At 41.3% G+C, this 16,589-nt stretch overlaps 1 protein-coding gene across 9 annotated transcripts in view; it reads right to left on the bottom strand.

Annotated features, from left to right (window-relative positions):
* FYN (FYN proto-oncogene, Src family tyrosine kinase) overlaps positions 1-16,589 on the bottom strand; it is a 137,648-nt gene that overhangs the window by 33,048 nt on the left and 88,011 nt on the right. For all 9 annotated transcript variants that reach the window (XM_014263524.2, XM_088052440.1, XM_088052442.1 and 6 more), the window contains 4 exons: positions 8,005-8,262; positions 7,352-7,448; positions 3,297-3,395; positions 2,087-2,190 (listed from right to left, as the gene is read on the bottom strand). In XM_014263524.2, coding sequence (XP_014118999.1) covers positions 2,087-2,190; positions 3,297-3,395; positions 7,352-7,448; positions 8,005-8,251 — 547 coding nt within the window. In that variant the 5' untranslated portion in view covers positions 8,252-8,262. The remainder of the gene's footprint in view (positions 1-2,086; positions 2,191-3,296; positions 3,396-7,351; positions 7,449-8,004; positions 8,263-16,589) is intronic.

Genomic DNA, 16,589 nt, shown 5'->3' with positions numbered 1-16,589 from the left:
ACATAAACAAGAACCAAGATGTATTTCATTATTAATTTATTTAGGCTGCTGGTTATCTATATTATTCATTATTATCTGATGATAAATTTAAATACAAGAGACATAAGTAATAACAGTTTGGGACAGAAATACGACATTACAATATATCTTACTAATGATTTTTTATAAAAAAAGCCAAACAACTAAAACCAGACAGTCTTGAAAGGTGGAGATTGAAACCAGGTGAGGGATTATACAGACAAGACCTGATGAAGTACCTGGGTAGTCAGGCATGGAAAAAATGAAAAGCCAGCTCCATGTGATTTATTTTGAAAGTAAGGCAACCATGATCAAGGGAGGTTAAATTCATGCTGAAATCATCCGTGATGATACTTCTAACATGATCCTGATTAATTTTATTATTGTTATTATTTAAAGCAGAAAGGACAATTCTAGGTCATAAAACAATTCCTGCCTTGGGCCTACAATGAGTAGTTGGGGTAGAGCATTTTGAGAAGACTTATGGCAGAACACACCATTTGAGCCCACCCAATTGATTTTTTTTCTCTCTTGAATAACAAGCTTTCTGTTTTCTTCTAACAACATACTCAAACACCACCAGGATGAGAAGGGAAATAGGCATTTTTTTACAAAATAAACCATGCATGTTTGTTTTTTCCTATAGCTTTGATGCAAACTCTGCTTGAAGATATAGAGAGCCTTGAGTTCAAATGCAGAGAAATTAAACTTGCTGCTCTAAGTCCACCCATGATGAATTACTACATTTTCCCAATGCTTTTGTGAAATTAGAAAAACCCCTGACTTAGCTAAGTAAACAGTGTTGCAAAGCATATCCCCTATCACTGCATAAAAACTGGGGAAACCAGGCTAAACTGATAATGTAGTTTAGAGAAACAGTGCTGTGTTTGTTTTTAGGATCCATGGCTGCATATATGAGTTTTCAAACTTGGCACAGAGTGGGATGAAGTCCTGCTCCTCACACACATCAGAGCAACTGTTGGTGAAAAAAAACAGGTGGAGGCTATTTGCAGAAAAAGAGCAAGTTAGAGCCTGCCTTGCTCCTGGTGAGAGTGCCTCACTGTTATGGGAAGCATGGTGAAGCTGTGGGTGACAAGAAATTGTCTGCCTGGAACAACAGCAAGTCTATTCAGATTTTACATCAAAAACAGTCTTCAGAGTTATAGGCAGCAAAGGAAGAATCCAGTGACTTCAGCAGGGAATAATGCAAAACTTACAATTTTAGATGATTGAATGCAGCATCTGAAAATAGGTCAAGGAGAGAGGAGTGCAAGTACTGCTTCTCTTCTTTAAACTCCTTCACGAACCATGACATTTTGGATGCCAAGCCTAGCTGGTAGTGTGCTCTGATCAAAGCACTGACAAATCGGTGCTTTAATTATGTGAACCATCATTAGACTACAGAACTTGTATGGAATTAATTCTAGTTACTTTTGCCTCCCACAGCTTTTGTTTTGGATTGTTGGTTAATTGAGAAATGGCCAGGTTTGTTTTTACTTAGTTGCAGGTTTTCTGCTCAATAGCTGTATGAATTAGAAAGATCTTTTCATATATGTGAAGCTTTTGAAGAAGATGTTGACAGGCCTTGTGAGCAAAATGTAAAAGCAAAAATAGCACCCGCCAAGAAAACTGGAACTCCTCCAATATTTTTACAGGGAAGGAGGAGAATACACCCTTCCACTTGACTTCAACAGAATGGATACAGTTGAATACTTTATGAATATATTAATTAGAAGTATATTCAAGTCTTTTTCCTGTTAATGTGTGAATTTAAAACTGCTGCATAATTTTTTTCTCCTTTGTTTTGTTCCCTCCAAGGATCCAGTATTTCAATACCATGTGGCTTGCACTGCAGATACCATGGGTTGAGCATGAGTTGTACTTCAGTTGTTCTCTACTTTGAACACTCACCCTAGGATATCCAGACATCCAATTCCCTAGCACAATTACATGCAAAATGATACTTAACTCTACCTTCATACCACTGAAAACAATATTTCACACACTCAGCATGATTTTTCTCATATTATCTTCTCATTCATAGTCAGAATACCTTTCCCCTGCCTACCTTTGGTAGTTTCGCTTTCCCGGATCAAGAAGGTACCTCTGGGGTTTCCAAACGACAGCAGCTGCCTCTCGGCATCTTTTCGGCCCAGCTTGCCAAAGTACCACCTTAGGGAAACACCAGACATAGTAAGACAATGTCAGCTAGTTAGCATTACTAACTAGTGTCACAAAGCCCAGGCAAAGAGAGGATTCTGTGTGGAAACTGAGGTTACTCAGATACAGTTGGCCATTTTAGTCACAGTGTGTGTCTTTTATCATGCTGGAAAGCCAAGGTGACAAACCATGTAGCAGATGTTCCTTGTGCTGGGCACTAGCTCTTTGCATTAAGCCCATGATCAGTAGGTGCTGAGAACGCTTGGTGTCCTCTGACAAAGGCCAGACTTGGACAAACAGAGACCCAGATGTGGTGGCTGGAAGGTATACACAAGGAAAAGGGTGGAAAACTGTTGCTGCCAAAGAGCAGTATTTGTACAGAGGTTGCTATAAATATCTGATTCACACCATGATTTACTAGTACTCAATATTTTTGTTGCAGCACAGCTATGAAATCTCAGTAGAAGGATGAGATTCAACCACTTTACTTGTGGTTCTATATGAGGCTTTCAGAGTTACAGCCTTTTTTCTTTTCTGCAGCAACTTTTTTATGTTATTTCACAATCAGCCAAGGACAACCTGAAGTACAGACTCCAGCAGTACCTGCTCAGCTCTATAAGCTCCTCCACTCTATCTCTTATATTGGAAATAACATGAATACACACATCACTCCTTTTCTTTGCAGAGATGAGTCCTCATTAGGCAGCCTTGTGTATGCATTGTGGGCATCCTACCTACCCAAGGTTTGTATTTGTTGATACAACGTGCCTTCTTTAATGGACAATTTGCACACTAATTGACTCAAAATATTTTTACAACTTGGTTCAGGAAAAGCAAGGGCACCTTTTGGTTAAAGCTTGAAATTAGCTGACAATTGAGGAAAGGAAGCAGGCCTGTGCTCCTTTAGGTTTTCTTCCTTTGTTTTGACATTGAAAAAGCACTGAGCTCGTGCTTCTTTTGTTACTAATTACCTAATTATTTATCAGTGCTGTTAAGAACTGAAATAAATATAAGTAATTTGAAAAATCGCTGCAATCAATCAAAACCAACTCCTCACACCTCCTTCTAATACAGCACTAATGGGTCTTTAGGAAAAAAAATAAATAAAGAAAACATACTCCTCTGCTTGGATGGAATCGACTGGAGCCACATAATTACTGGGAATGTAACCAGTTTCGCCTGTTGTCAAGGAACGGGCCTCCCACCAGTCTCCTTCCCTGTGGAAACGGAGGTGAGGAGAAGTGAGAGCAAGACACAGCTGTAAAGACAATGATCTGACTTCGTTAAAAACACCCAAAACCGCCCATAAGAAGCCACTTATCACCTCTTTATCACCGGCGTTGTTTGCATCTAAACCCAAATAATATAGGTATTTCTTTACATCTAGAATTATTGCAGCAGTGATTAGTTCTGCAACCTTTCAGATGCAGCATCATGGCGCGAAGAGGCGGAACAACCCAGTGTAATCAGGTTTGGTGAGGGCTGAATTTGGACTAGAATATTGCAAACTGTCTCCATAGCAATTATTCTAATACAGACCCTTGAAAGAGCTTATAGGAAAGTTGCCAGAATGAATGCTCTGTTCTGGTTTTGGCTGGGATAGAGATAATTTTCCTCAAAGTAGCTGCTATGGGACTGTGTTTTGGATTTGTGCTGGAAACAGTGTTGATAACGCGGGGATGTTTTCTTTACTGCCGAGCAGCATTCCCACAGTGTCAAGGCCCTTTCAGCCTCTCCCCTGAGCACAGAGAGGGTGGGGGGGTGCCTGGGTCTGTGTGAGGGGACACAGCTGGGACAGCTGACCACAGCGGTATTCCATAACATATGGCATCCTGCTTGGCACGTAAAGATGGGGAAGAAGAAGGAAAAGGGGGGAATGTTGGGAGTGATGGTGTTTACCCTCCCAAGTCATGGTAAGGCATGGTGGAAGTCTGCTTTCCTGGGGACAGCTGAGCACCTGCCTGCCCATGGGAAGCCATGAATTAATTCCTTGTTTTGCTTGGCTTCTGTGCATTGCTTTTGCTTTACCTATTAAATCTGCCTTTATCTCAGCCCATGAGTTTTCTCACTTTTACCCTTCTGATTCTCTCCCTGATCCCACCACGGGAGAAGTGAATGAGTGGCTGTGCAGGGCTGAGTTGTTCTCCGAGGTTAAAGCACAACACAATGTCACATTCACAGCTAATTTTAAACTTCTATGAGCATAATTAATCTGAAACCCAAAGAGATCAAAAAGCCATCTATCAACATGGCATTTTAGATGGCCCTTAAGGATCACACTTCATTGTCTAGATTCCCTCTGCTGGCCACCTGGAGGAGGTAGCACAGGATTAGATTGCATTTTCAAATACTTAGAAAAAGCTCTTCTTCTGCAACATTTAAATGTGAAGAAGTTCATGCAGGACCATCTTAAGGCAGCATTCTGTAGGCTTAGCATGAATTTTTGTCTTACACTGGTGTAAACACTGGGGCATGGTACTGCCTTTCAGGCAATGCACATTGCTGCAGGATGTGCAGCTTTAAGAGAAGTTTATTTCTCAGCTTTTTGCAGGATGCAATGGTTTGGAATTTAGCAATTTTGATTTCATTATCAGCACTAGATTCATCAGTGTTTAACTCCTACCACTACTAATAAGCATTCCCTTTTCTATTTCTGGACTGCTTAGAAACTCTTTCTCAGTTCTCCTCTCTGTAAACCAGAGACTTGTTCACTAAATAAAATACTGTTATCAAATGTGACTGGAGAATTCAGCCTCTTCTGGAAGCAGTTACAGAAAAACACACTGTCTAAGCTATCACTGGAAGGAGAGGTTGTGTCAAGGTGAATTCTTTAAATCTTCAACTTCACTTTATTTAATAGTTTAAAGGAGCACAAACTCTATGGAAAACAACTAGAAAACAGCTGTGATTAGTCAAAAAGAAGACGCTTCCAATTTTACAGTTCAAGAAACATGAAGTGCAAATACCTTTTGCAGAGGCTGGAAGTTGACACTATTTTAATACACCCTGTGTGCATTAGTATGTCAGGAAAATGGCCCTTTTTGTTTATCTCTAGTATTGCCAGCTGAAGTGCTAAACCTTCCCCATGTGCTGCTGTACAATATTTCTGAGGCATTACGCCACACTGAGCTTCATAAATTGTACCTTTCCCTCTCTTCTCCTTACTGTGCAGAGAGTCCACTAGATGGAGGTATTTTGTCGTATCTAGGGAGGAAAAATGCAGTCCCGTAGATGATCGCAACATCAGGAACATCTGCTTTGACAGAGAAGCTTAAATCTCTCAAACCACTGCCAGAAAGGAGGAATATAGGCTTTTTTCACAGCCCTTGATTTTGGGCCTGCAGCTGAGGTAGGAGGCAGCTAGTCAGTGGGGCCAGACAGAGTGTGGTGGTGGGGATGCTGGGGATGGCCCAGTGTTTGGAAGCCCCAAAGTCAGGCTCTGCTCTGAACCACTCTGCGGGTACCTCTTTCACCCAGACTGCCTCTAGTAAAAAATTTCTGGGTTCAAATGCTGCACTGAATGTTTACTCCAAAGTACAAACCAAATTTCGTTTGTTGGGAGATATAGCAAAATCCAAATCCAAACCCCTCCAAAAATTCCAGACAAACTACCTTCTTGCTCATATACGCTTTCTATTTGCAAGCAGCATTGGCAGGTGCTTAAAAAATGGGCTTATTTCATATAATTCCTGATGTAAGTGATGAGAGGAAGCATTCTTATAGAAAAGCAGCTTTCTGGAGATTCCCAGTCTCATTGTCACTACTCCAGGGGTGTGGTTAAGTCCATGTTTATAAGCAAATAGACCTAACTACGATGGGAACTGAGCTTCTATTATCCTACAGGAAAATCAGTGAATGCTTGGTCTTTTTTCCTTTCTTATAAACCCTTCTTCCAGGCAGTAATTAAATTACCTGCATCAAAATGCATGTACTGCAGCCACTGACATGAAGGGGCATCTCTCTGTCTCACCAACTCCAAGGATGATTGCTCTGTAAGTCCTGGTGAGTACCTCCAGATTTCACCAACTGGCACATACAAGTTATTTATAATGTGTGGAAAATCTTGTTTCAAGTTATGGCATAGTTTGTGCAAGGTTAGGAAAGCACAAGGCAGTGTGAACAAAAATGGATCGTAGGTTTAAAAAGGGTTCGTTTCCAACTGCTAATTTAGAAGCAGAAAGGTTTTAAACTGCTGTTCCCTCTACAAGTTGTAACTGAAGTTTCTGTGCTTTCATCTACATCAAAGCTCTTTAGCTTCATGCAATATTCCACAGAATTACCTGACTTTTTTAAAAACTTCAATGCACATAGAGCCAATTCCAAACCTGCAGTTGCTATATTAAAATTAACAGGAGTTGCACCAGGGGTGAATTTGCCTCATTGTCACATATTATAAGAAAAAAAGAGGAGACCAATATCACAAAGCCTTTAGAATGTGACATACTTGGTTGTTAACTCATTTTTAGCTCTACATAATAGCAGTAGTGAACATAACACAGAGACTGACAATTTATGCTCTTAGCCAAGAATTACAAGATGTTCAGATATAGGTCAGTAGCACAGTGAGTTTTAGAAGTTATTTTTAAATCACTAAGGGATTTCTTTTTTTATGGGCAGTTGATAAAATTAAATTTAAGTTGATGATTTCCAGGATGGAAATGTGGTTTTTATGTCAGATGAAACAGAACTTCCTTGCATATTCTGATTGCATCACCTACCTTTAAAAGGACAAAAATGCTTTTAAACTTGGCATGTGAGTCTGGATAATGACTCTTTTGTGAATCAGTTTTTAGCTCATTTCTGTGTAGGGATACTTGCAGCAGATTGGAAAAAGTGTTAGTACATGCCTTGCAGAACCTCTGTAGCTACTGATAAAGTACAGTGCTGGTAGTTTCAGTTCTGAGCGTGGGGTTACTGTAAAATGTAAGCAGTAAATCACACAATCTAACACTTTTTTTAAAGTAAAGCTGCATGTGGTTTAAGTTTTTTCCCCCAACAATACAGCACTTTGCAAAAGTGCACTAAATGCAAGGACAAGTAAGTAAGCATAGAATAAATCCCCTCCATACTTGAACATCCAACATCAGATTTTACTAGTAACATAAGCAAACATTTTTGTAAACATTATAAGCTTGAAACTATTAAAAAGTAGATTACCAAGCCTAAAACTTACGAGCTGTTAAGTATCTGGAATTTTTCTCCTTTGTGAAAACTCAAGTCATCTTCCGTTCTGGCTTCATAGTCGTAAAGCGCCACAAAAAGAGTTACACCTAAAGAAAAAGACAGGGTTATAAAAAAGTGGGTTATACTCCATCACAAAAGACAGAAGGGAAAGGAACCTCAAGAGGTGATGTGGCTAAGCCACAGGTAAACTACTCCAGCTGCTGAGGAGCAAACCAAACTGAACCCTCAAACTTTTTGAATGATTCTCATCTCTCTGGTCTTATGCAGCCAGTGGGCACTCCACCTCCTTCACTCTGTGCAGTCACAGGATCCCAAGCAAGCAAAGGGGGTTGAAGAGACAGTTTAGACATAGCCATGCCAAGTATTTAACTACTTGAGGTGGCTCAGCCCACATTTTACATTCCCTGGTAGATGGATGAGGCAGTTAGCCAAATTTAGCATGTATGCATAATTTCTCAGCCCCAAGTGAACCTGCAAATTAGCAAACGTAGGGATGAAGACCAAACTCCACCTGACTTCAATTCTTCACACTATTTCATGAAATAACTCTTCCTAAAACCAACATGCTGGGACAGTCAGGCAGGCCCTGCTGTAGACGCATGATTGACACTATGAGCACTAAAATAAGACTTTCAAGCTCACCTGTTCCTCCTCTTGTACGCAGCGTCCCTGTATGAGAGGAGGAGTTGACTCCACCAAACACAGTCAATCCTTGGCCTCCTGTGGCATGGAAGTTGTTGTAGTTTGGGATTGAAGTCACACCAAAGCTAGGATAGTGCTGCGGAGTAGGGTCTGTCCCATAGCGGTAGCCTGAGCTTTGAGTTAAACTGCCATCCCTCTCGTCAGTCAGTTTTGTTGCTTCTTTATCCTTACATTGCACACAGCCCATTATCTAAAATCCTAGGAGAGGAAGGAAAGGATAGGTGTTCATATGTTGATGCTCACCAGATCTCCTCCAAACGCACGAATGATGAGGCTCAAATTAAGTTCACTGCTCAAGAGTTAAGTACTTTGGAAAAAAACCTGCAGTGGTTTGAATATAAACAGCAGCATGCTGGAAAAAAGCTCACACAAAATCTTCCCCTCAGGAATCTTGCATGGAGGCCTGAGGAAAGGGGTCCTGCCTGCTCTTAGGGTAGTGGCAGATCTTTGTCCAGCCCTGACATAGAGGGACAAAGAGGATGAAACCCATCTTTCTCACCCATTGCCAGAAGGATGCAACTGGCAGGCAAAGGAGTCAGCCAAAAAAAGTGCAGGTGGAGGTGTTCAAGACTGCCCTCGGAACAAAGAATAAGGCACTTAGCTTGTGGTTCATATTTGACCTTGCCAACTACACAGGTGTGGACCTAAAGACAAAACCCTTCTTCCATTGCTGGAGCTCTGCATGGCAGGCAGAAAAGCAGCCACAGTGAGCCAAAAATTATTACATCAAGAAAGTAAAAGGGAGCTATCAGAGGGCACAACTGAAAAAAAAAAAAAGGAAGCTCCTTTTCATGCAATGCCAAATTGAAGGCTAAAACCACTGGTAACAGAAGGTGGGGCTGGCAAAGGTACACATGTTAAGAAACTAGAGAAAGTGCCAGAAGAATTAACACATCAAATGCAGAGCAACTCCAAGTACAGATTTTGTACAGAGTGAAACTGAAAGGGTTTCAAAAATTACAGCTTCAAAAAGGTTGCTCCAAGTTTTTGTAATTCTTGTAACCTTTTGTTCAGCACCCTCATGGGGCACTACCAGGGCCTGAGTTAATCTCTCTCTTTATTTCAGTGCCTTCCTCTCTCTGTGTGGAGGGAGACAGAGGGTGATTCACCACATCTCAGAAGCAGTCCTGCAAGGCTAGTCCTGTTTCCTGGTGTCACCTTTCATCTGCTAGCTCTGACTTTCTCTAATCCATGTGCTGGTGTTACTGAACTTTCTCCTATTGGCCCAAGCTGAACCTAGACACAAAACCTGAGTTTCTGGAGTTGGGTGTGTTGAACCTACGGAGTCAGATACTTGTCTGGATGAATCCTTGATCTGAACCAGTAAAGTGACTCTTAGATGCAACCTAGCACACAAACTACATACTCTAAACAGTGGGGTTGGAAGAGAAGTGGCAAAAAAAAAATCTTAAAAAATTACTTACTAGACATACTTTCTTTCAGAATATATAAATAGACAGGGAGAAAACGCAGAGAACGGAAAAAAACATAGTTAAGTACATTTCTTTTCACATTTCAGACAATATCTGTCACTTTGGGTAAATAAAAGTCTGTGCTTTTTTAAATTTCCTAATTTTTCTGTAGCTGCCAAGCTGGCTATTTTCTATGCCTCACCCCAACATCAACACAGGAAATTGGTTTTGACAAACTCCTGTGATTCAGAAAAAGAATGTTTCACCAGTGCTAATGGTTGAAAAATTATGCAGCAGCTCCCTGCTTTACTGTGACAGTCCACAGTCTGGATACCTGCTTCCCACATCTAACCTGCCTAATTAAAAAGTAAAACATTTCTGTTGAAGGGTATTTTCAACAATTTGCAGATACTTCCAGTTATTCTACAAGTCTGTTCAGAGAAAGAAGCACCATTTTGTCTGCCCAATGTGACAGCCATCCACAAGGACCAGAAGGAGGATGGGAACAGGCCTGTCAGTCTGACCTTGGTGCCCAGGAAGGTTATGGAACAGATCATCTTGAGTGCAATCACAAGGCACACACAGGACTACCAAGGGATCAGACCCAGACTGGGTTTAGGACTGGACACGACCCTCAGTGCCATGGTCTAGCTGACAAGGTGGTGATCAAAGGTTGGATGCTATGATCTCAGAAGTCTCTTCCAACCTAAATGATTCTGTTATGCTGTAATTTTATTTTTATTTATTTCCTGTAGTTGTATTGCTCGCAATTAGCACGGGTCTACCCTCCCTTGCTTTTATCCTGACTTAAAACTGCCCTTTTTGCATTTCTTTATTCCTTTCAAGATACCACATCCACTCAGCAGGGTTCCCTCACCAAAATGCTCTTTTCAGCAGAACAGAAATATGGACTCCTGACTCTTCACTTGCTGCATGGGTGACATGAGCTGGGATCCCTCAAGAAACTACAGCAACACCTGGTTGAGGGGAAGGAGTTTGCAGCCTGGAGACTGCAAAATACACTGCTGCTGTTAGTGCTGCAGGAGCCATGCTGACCTCCCTCCTCTGCTCGCCCTGGAAGCTGGGTTGGAGCTGGAGATGCAGAGTATTGTGCTCCCCAGGACCAGCAGTGACACCAGGTGAGCCCACAGGGACCATGAGAGGTGCAGAGGTGCCCTGGCCAGCTTCCTATCAGCTGTGAAAAACTGCCTGTGGAATCATGGCTACTGCTTTTACCATTTGAACAGCAGGATGGTCTGGGTCTGGGGACTCTTTGTTTGGAGATGTCTCTCAGAACTGAGGTTTGGCTCCTCTCAGAACCAAGGAGTCCTATGAGCACTGCCAGGGAGTGAAGCAGGACCACGTGGAAGACAAGAGCCCTGTAGGGTGATGGCTCATCTCCCTGCTCTCAGAGCCCAGAAGGCTTTGGGTGGGAGGGATGAGTCTGGGACTCACTACTTGGACCCTGCTACACCTCTGTGAAAGGGTGGCTGTGATGTGCAGAGAGCAAAATATGGGCAATGAGCAATGCTGCATGGGAAACACCACGAGAGAAATGCCAGCTCAACAGGAGGGGAGGAGAGGCGCTGACCACCTGAGCAGGGAAGAAAGAGTAAGCCATTAAATCAGTCTGCTTAAAAGCTGCAACATGGGCTTATTCACCTCAAAGCAACTAAGTGATACACAGGATTTACTGTTTAAAAAATAATTTCACAGCCTTTTTGTTGGCTTGCAGACTTACATCCCTGTGAAACTCTATCACCTCTTCCCTTTCTCCTCCCAGCTGTTTCTCCTCTTATTTTTCCCATGTGCTTTCATGAAAAAAGTAGAGAAGAAAATTAAAGAAAAAAAAAATAGGAAAATAGGAAACATGAAATCTGGGAGACCAGTGGGAGGGAAAGTGGTTTTTTGGTTGCTCATTCACAAACATTCAGCTGAGCGGGGAAAAAAAATCCCACTGAAATTTGGGAATATTTCACGTATAAATTTACAGCTGCTGACAAGACAACACTACATATTTCATTTACACATTGATAAGGAGAAAGTTGAAATGACAAATCAGCTGCAAAAAGAGAAATTGTTTAAAGTATTTATTCTGGAAAAAGTGAATAAACAAGGGGATGCTATACATATGTACTGGTAGTTTCAAAAAAATAGTTTGGGATTTTATTACTAGAAATTATATGTATAGAGAACCAGTGAATTATAAATGTCTCGATTTTTGTTTGGTTTTTGCTTGCATTATCCTTTCTCTGGCAACGGCAGCACACAGGGAAGGAGCATTTGATGCAAAGTGAACGACTGACAAAACGGGCTTTTTCTTTCACTTGTCCCCTCCCACTGTCACAGTGTCTAGACAATCCAAGTAAAAAAGACTGCTTGATTGCAGCCTCTTGTAAAATGTGACAGAGGGTGTTACATGCACACATCTTTTCAAGCCAAGTCCCTGAAAGTTGTTGGTTCTTGGCTCAAAGAAGCAGCATCGTGGGGAGTTGGCTAAATGTGAGACAATACATGTATGTATGTACATGCCTGAAGTGATTCCAGCTTACTCAGGGTTTTCATGGACAGTAAATATCACCTCCATTCAGAATTGGCCTTTGTGTCAATGAATGGAATCCAAAAACTAATCTCCTTCCGTATCACAGAGCAGGATTTTAATATCCAAAAGTTTCATCTCCCTGCATGTCAGCATTTGGAGCTGTGGAAGGCTGGAATTATTCAGCCAGCTCTGAGATCACCAAACAAAATCTGGAATTGTTTTACACTAAACTCTCTAGAGATGAGCACACAATGTTGCTCATCCAACATGCTGTGCATCTTACAGTAAGGGAACAAGGTTTTAATCCATTTCCACTAGGAAAGGCAGCATTTCTCAGATGTGTGAGTTATGGGTCACACAGCATTATCATAGTCTGACACTGGTAATGTTAGAAGGTATGTAACTGGCCTAATTAAAATGAATTTTTCTAATGCAAGCAAGTTGAATTTGTTTATTTTGAAGTTGTGTTTTTATGGGCAATGTAAAACATGTTTTCATGAAAACATAAAACCATGAAATATTTTCATGGGTTTTGAGACTTCTTTAGAGACAAATGAAAGTAAACATTATGTTATTTGTCTCCTTTCTTGTCCTCATTACATTTCTTGGACTCCAACATTTACATTCCAAGCAATCTAACACGTGCATAACCAGAAGAGTAGTTTCCACCCACATTGTGGAAACATTAGTTGACAAAGATATAAAATTCATTATATCATGATTAATCATTTATATAGTCAGAGTACCTTAATCACTTTCAAGTAGGATACAGATGAAGGCTAAGGAAATGTATTAACATTATTATTATTACTGTAAATCATCCTCCTTCGGTTTTTCTTTTTGTTCTTGATACAAAATGGAAGCAAAAACTGAAACACCCAACAAAGTCAGACATCCACTCCATTAACAAAAATAAAAGCCATCCTCTGCTAGCTAATCAAAGCCTAGGAAAAGTCCAAGAGTAGCAGAAAATTCCTTTTTTTATACTTCTATTTTAAAAGTAAAAGTTCCAACATGTGATATCTGAAAAGCAAAAAGTACTGATTAACCTTTGCTTCTGCAGTAGTAAGCATATGGATGGGGGGAAGAATGGTGTAAATTCACTCCTTCCAAGCATCAGAAGTTTTCTCATAAGCTTTTGCAACTCACAGCTGAAAGTCTGAATTATGGTACATCTTCAGGACCTTCTTTTTTTAGAGCTGTAAGAGAAAATAGGTTCTAAGGGTGTTTGAGAGAGAGGTACTGGGAGATGCAGGGATAAACCTGTCTAGTCTGCACCCTTCGATCCGTGCTGTGGTCTCTGTCCTCCAACCCCACACACACAAAAGGGAACTGGCACAGGAAAGGGCTCCAGACTGCTGAAGAGATGGAGTGCAGGTTCAGACCCCAATCCTCCTCCTGGATTTTTCTGGAATAAAATCTGATGGCATATTTTTAAGGTAACTTCTCTCAGTAAAAAACATGAAAGGGATAGGCCGGATAACTGGCAACTGCCTTTTTCTGATCAAGTCTTACAAATCTTGTCTGGAAAGCATCAGCAGGGAAGCTGAGCTAAGAAATAGTTATGTTAAAAGGAAATCAGAAGCACAAAATCCTTTGGCTTTTATTCAGTCTCTGTGGTGAACAGGCATGAATCGAACTAAGGGTTGCATCCAGCATGGCTGTGAAAAACGAAATCTCTAAGGGCCATCTTCTTGGTGCTTTATGTTTTGCTGAAAGCACCACAGAACTATCAGTCTGAGACATCAAACAAACCAAATTTTAGGAGCTACCGTAGGATTTAATATTCAAAATGCCACATTCTGAGTTACCGTGAAGATTCAAGGAGGACAGAAAAGGCTTTCCAAGAATAAGAACTCCAAGAATTTTTAAAAGAGACTTTAGAAATGACTGTGAAATGCCTCCCACAGGCTGTATAGCGGGAATAATCAACACAGAAATCTACCCCGAAGTTGAAATGTCTTACTTTCCATGCCCTTCTAGCAGCTCCCTAGAGAGAAACTGATGGATTACATACTTTGAAACACAACTCACAGATACATTAAACTCCCCAGTTTTCAGAAAAGTCTCACTCGCCCACTTTGACCATTACAAAGTTGCTAGGAAGGCATTCCAAGTTGGGCAACAAATAGGTGCTTTAAACCAGTCTTATCTAGGTCAGTAATTCTCATGCTGTCTGCTTGCTGACCTCTCTTTGACTCACATCTATGCTGATGGGAGCATTTTAGATCTCCAGAATTAATACTGTGTCAGTTTCAAGCCAACTCAAATGAAACAGATGGAATAAAACAGCACCATTTATTGCATTATTTTTCTTTTTATCTATTAACTCTGGGACACTTTAGAGGACTGCCTACATTCCATCTTAGCCAGTGATTCCACAATTTTTTAGGTCAGAGAGATACAACAAATACTTTAAAATTCAAACTTTAAAATTCAAATTCATTATTTCCTAGGCTTGTGTGTTGCAGGCTATTTTATATACATATAATTTTTATCGTAAGGTCCGATCTAGAAAGAATATAATTTTACTGCATTGTGATAGGTCCGGTTCAGCCTTGAACAAAGCTGGAGATTCGTGTAGAATCCTTGCATATCTACATGTGCACCACACTTGTCATGCTGCACTAAAATTGTACTTCAGAGACGACACAGGACTACCACTGGATGTCCTCTGACTGTTAAAGATATGCAGAAAATCTCACGTACATAAAGTCATATTCTTGAACAAAATGCCAGAAACACCAGGGCAGAACTTCAAGTATGCTTCAAACCAACACTCAAAAAATTCCTGGGCTGCATAATTTGATTTTTAAGGGAGATCTTTAATGCTTCACTCCCAGATTCTGCTTTAGTGGGCTGAGCAGAAAAAGCCCCAGCAGTTCAATTGTTCATCTGCAGCAGTCAAAAGTCAGGCTGCTGCCCAGTGTCCATGGACATCCATGGCTGGAAGAGCAGTCTTAGCCGAGTTCAAAGCAAATGCCTTTTACAGTGCTGGAGTGCTCTTACTATTGTTTCTTGTCAGCTTACAGTTGCCTTGGAAGTCCTCTACAATGGTGGCAGAAGGGGCTCAGGAAAGGGAGCAGCTCCAGCTGCTGTGAGAAGAGCAGACCCTGGAAGGGGCTTTGAAGTGCCATATTCTGCCCTGCTGTTCCTCCCTGTTACTGAGTGACTGGGGACACAGTCCTGGAAACAACAGCTTCCTGACACTACAGGCAAGGTTTCACATGTGCCTGCAAAGCGTGGCCCTGTGCTTGCCTTCCCTCTTTTCCCCTTTGGGACCAGAACTAAAAGACATTATGAAAGTTATGTAAAATGAAGGTTTGGGCTTCACCTTGCTCATTTAATTTCAGCCAGCCTGGGGGGTCAGGACCAGGGAAGAGGAGGTGCATGTTGAAGGATTTCACTGAACTACAACCAGAGCTTTGGCTTCTGCCAGAGGCTGTGAGCACAGCTGGGGCAGGGTGAGTGGCCACTCAGGGCCAGGAAGGGAAGAGCGATGAATGTCTTGGTCCCTCTCTGGCAAGAGATTTACTACAACCCAGACAATCTGTTTACTACCCATATAGCTACACGATCTATTCATTACAAATTAGAGAGGAAAAAGGAGATCAGTGCTCAGGCTGGGCAGGAGGAACAATAACCACGTTCTTTGAGGGGCAGCGGTGGTGGTGGGAGTGGCTGGTAGCTGTCTGGTGGGGACATCACCTGGCAAGGCCACAGGAAGCTGCATTACCACAATGTTGTTTGAGCAGCTGTAATCAAAACCTCCCCAGTGCAGGAAGAGAAGATAAACCCTCCAAACTGCCCATGAAAGGACACATCTCCACCCTTTTAGTCTTGTGCAGCTTCTTCGCCAGCCAAGTCTGTGAATGTCGGGGCCTCATCTTTTTCAAAAAAACAGTGAATTCTCTTCCACTCCCTGTGATACATCCCTTTCAGCAAAACCAAACCAGAACAAAACACAAGAAGCAATTAAAGGCTCATGCTGCCATCTCTTAAAGTTACAGCAACTGCGTTATACCTCACACTGTCTCAGGGCTTTCATTACTTTGAAAAAAAGATGCCCTAGAAAAATGCAGTAGTTCTGAGAAACAGTTGTTCTGTGGCATTTTTTCGTTTCCCACCAACCTCCAAATTTCACTCGTAATTTAAAAGAAAGAGTCTTATGTGTAACTAACTTCAGAAGAAAGGCCTGCAGGTTTTACACTCAGGAACTGAAGAGCAAGTCAGACTCAAAACTGCACATAGGAATTTTTTTTATGCTTAAAACGTGAATCTTTGAAATGAAGAACTAATGGCAGCAGCTACATGCAGTAAACACACTGCTTACTCTATAGTTAACCCCCACAAAGGATAGATCTATCCTTGCTTCTGAGAGAACACCATGTAAATTCAACAGTGCGATTTCAAGCTGCATTCCTCCTTCATCAGGCTGCTCTATTCATGAGCACAGAGAAACGGGTGGATGGTTTGCATAAGCACTTTGAGCTAATGCACCTAAATTTTAAAGTGCCTTTTAAGTGTGTAAATTAGAAAACCTATAGCAAGAGAACAACTGCTGCAAATGC

The sequence above is a fragment of the Pseudopodoces humilis genome, chromosome 3, assembly GCF_049639895.1.
Source record: "Pseudopodoces humilis isolate 2021_Gansu_Grassland_sample_001 chromosome 3, ASM4963989v1, whole genome shotgun sequence".
NCBI lineage: Eukaryota > Metazoa > Chordata > Aves > Passeriformes > Paridae > Pseudopodoces > Pseudopodoces humilis.
The sequence above is the reverse complement of the archived record's forward strand: the minus strand, read 5'-3'. Positions and strand labels throughout refer to the sequence as shown.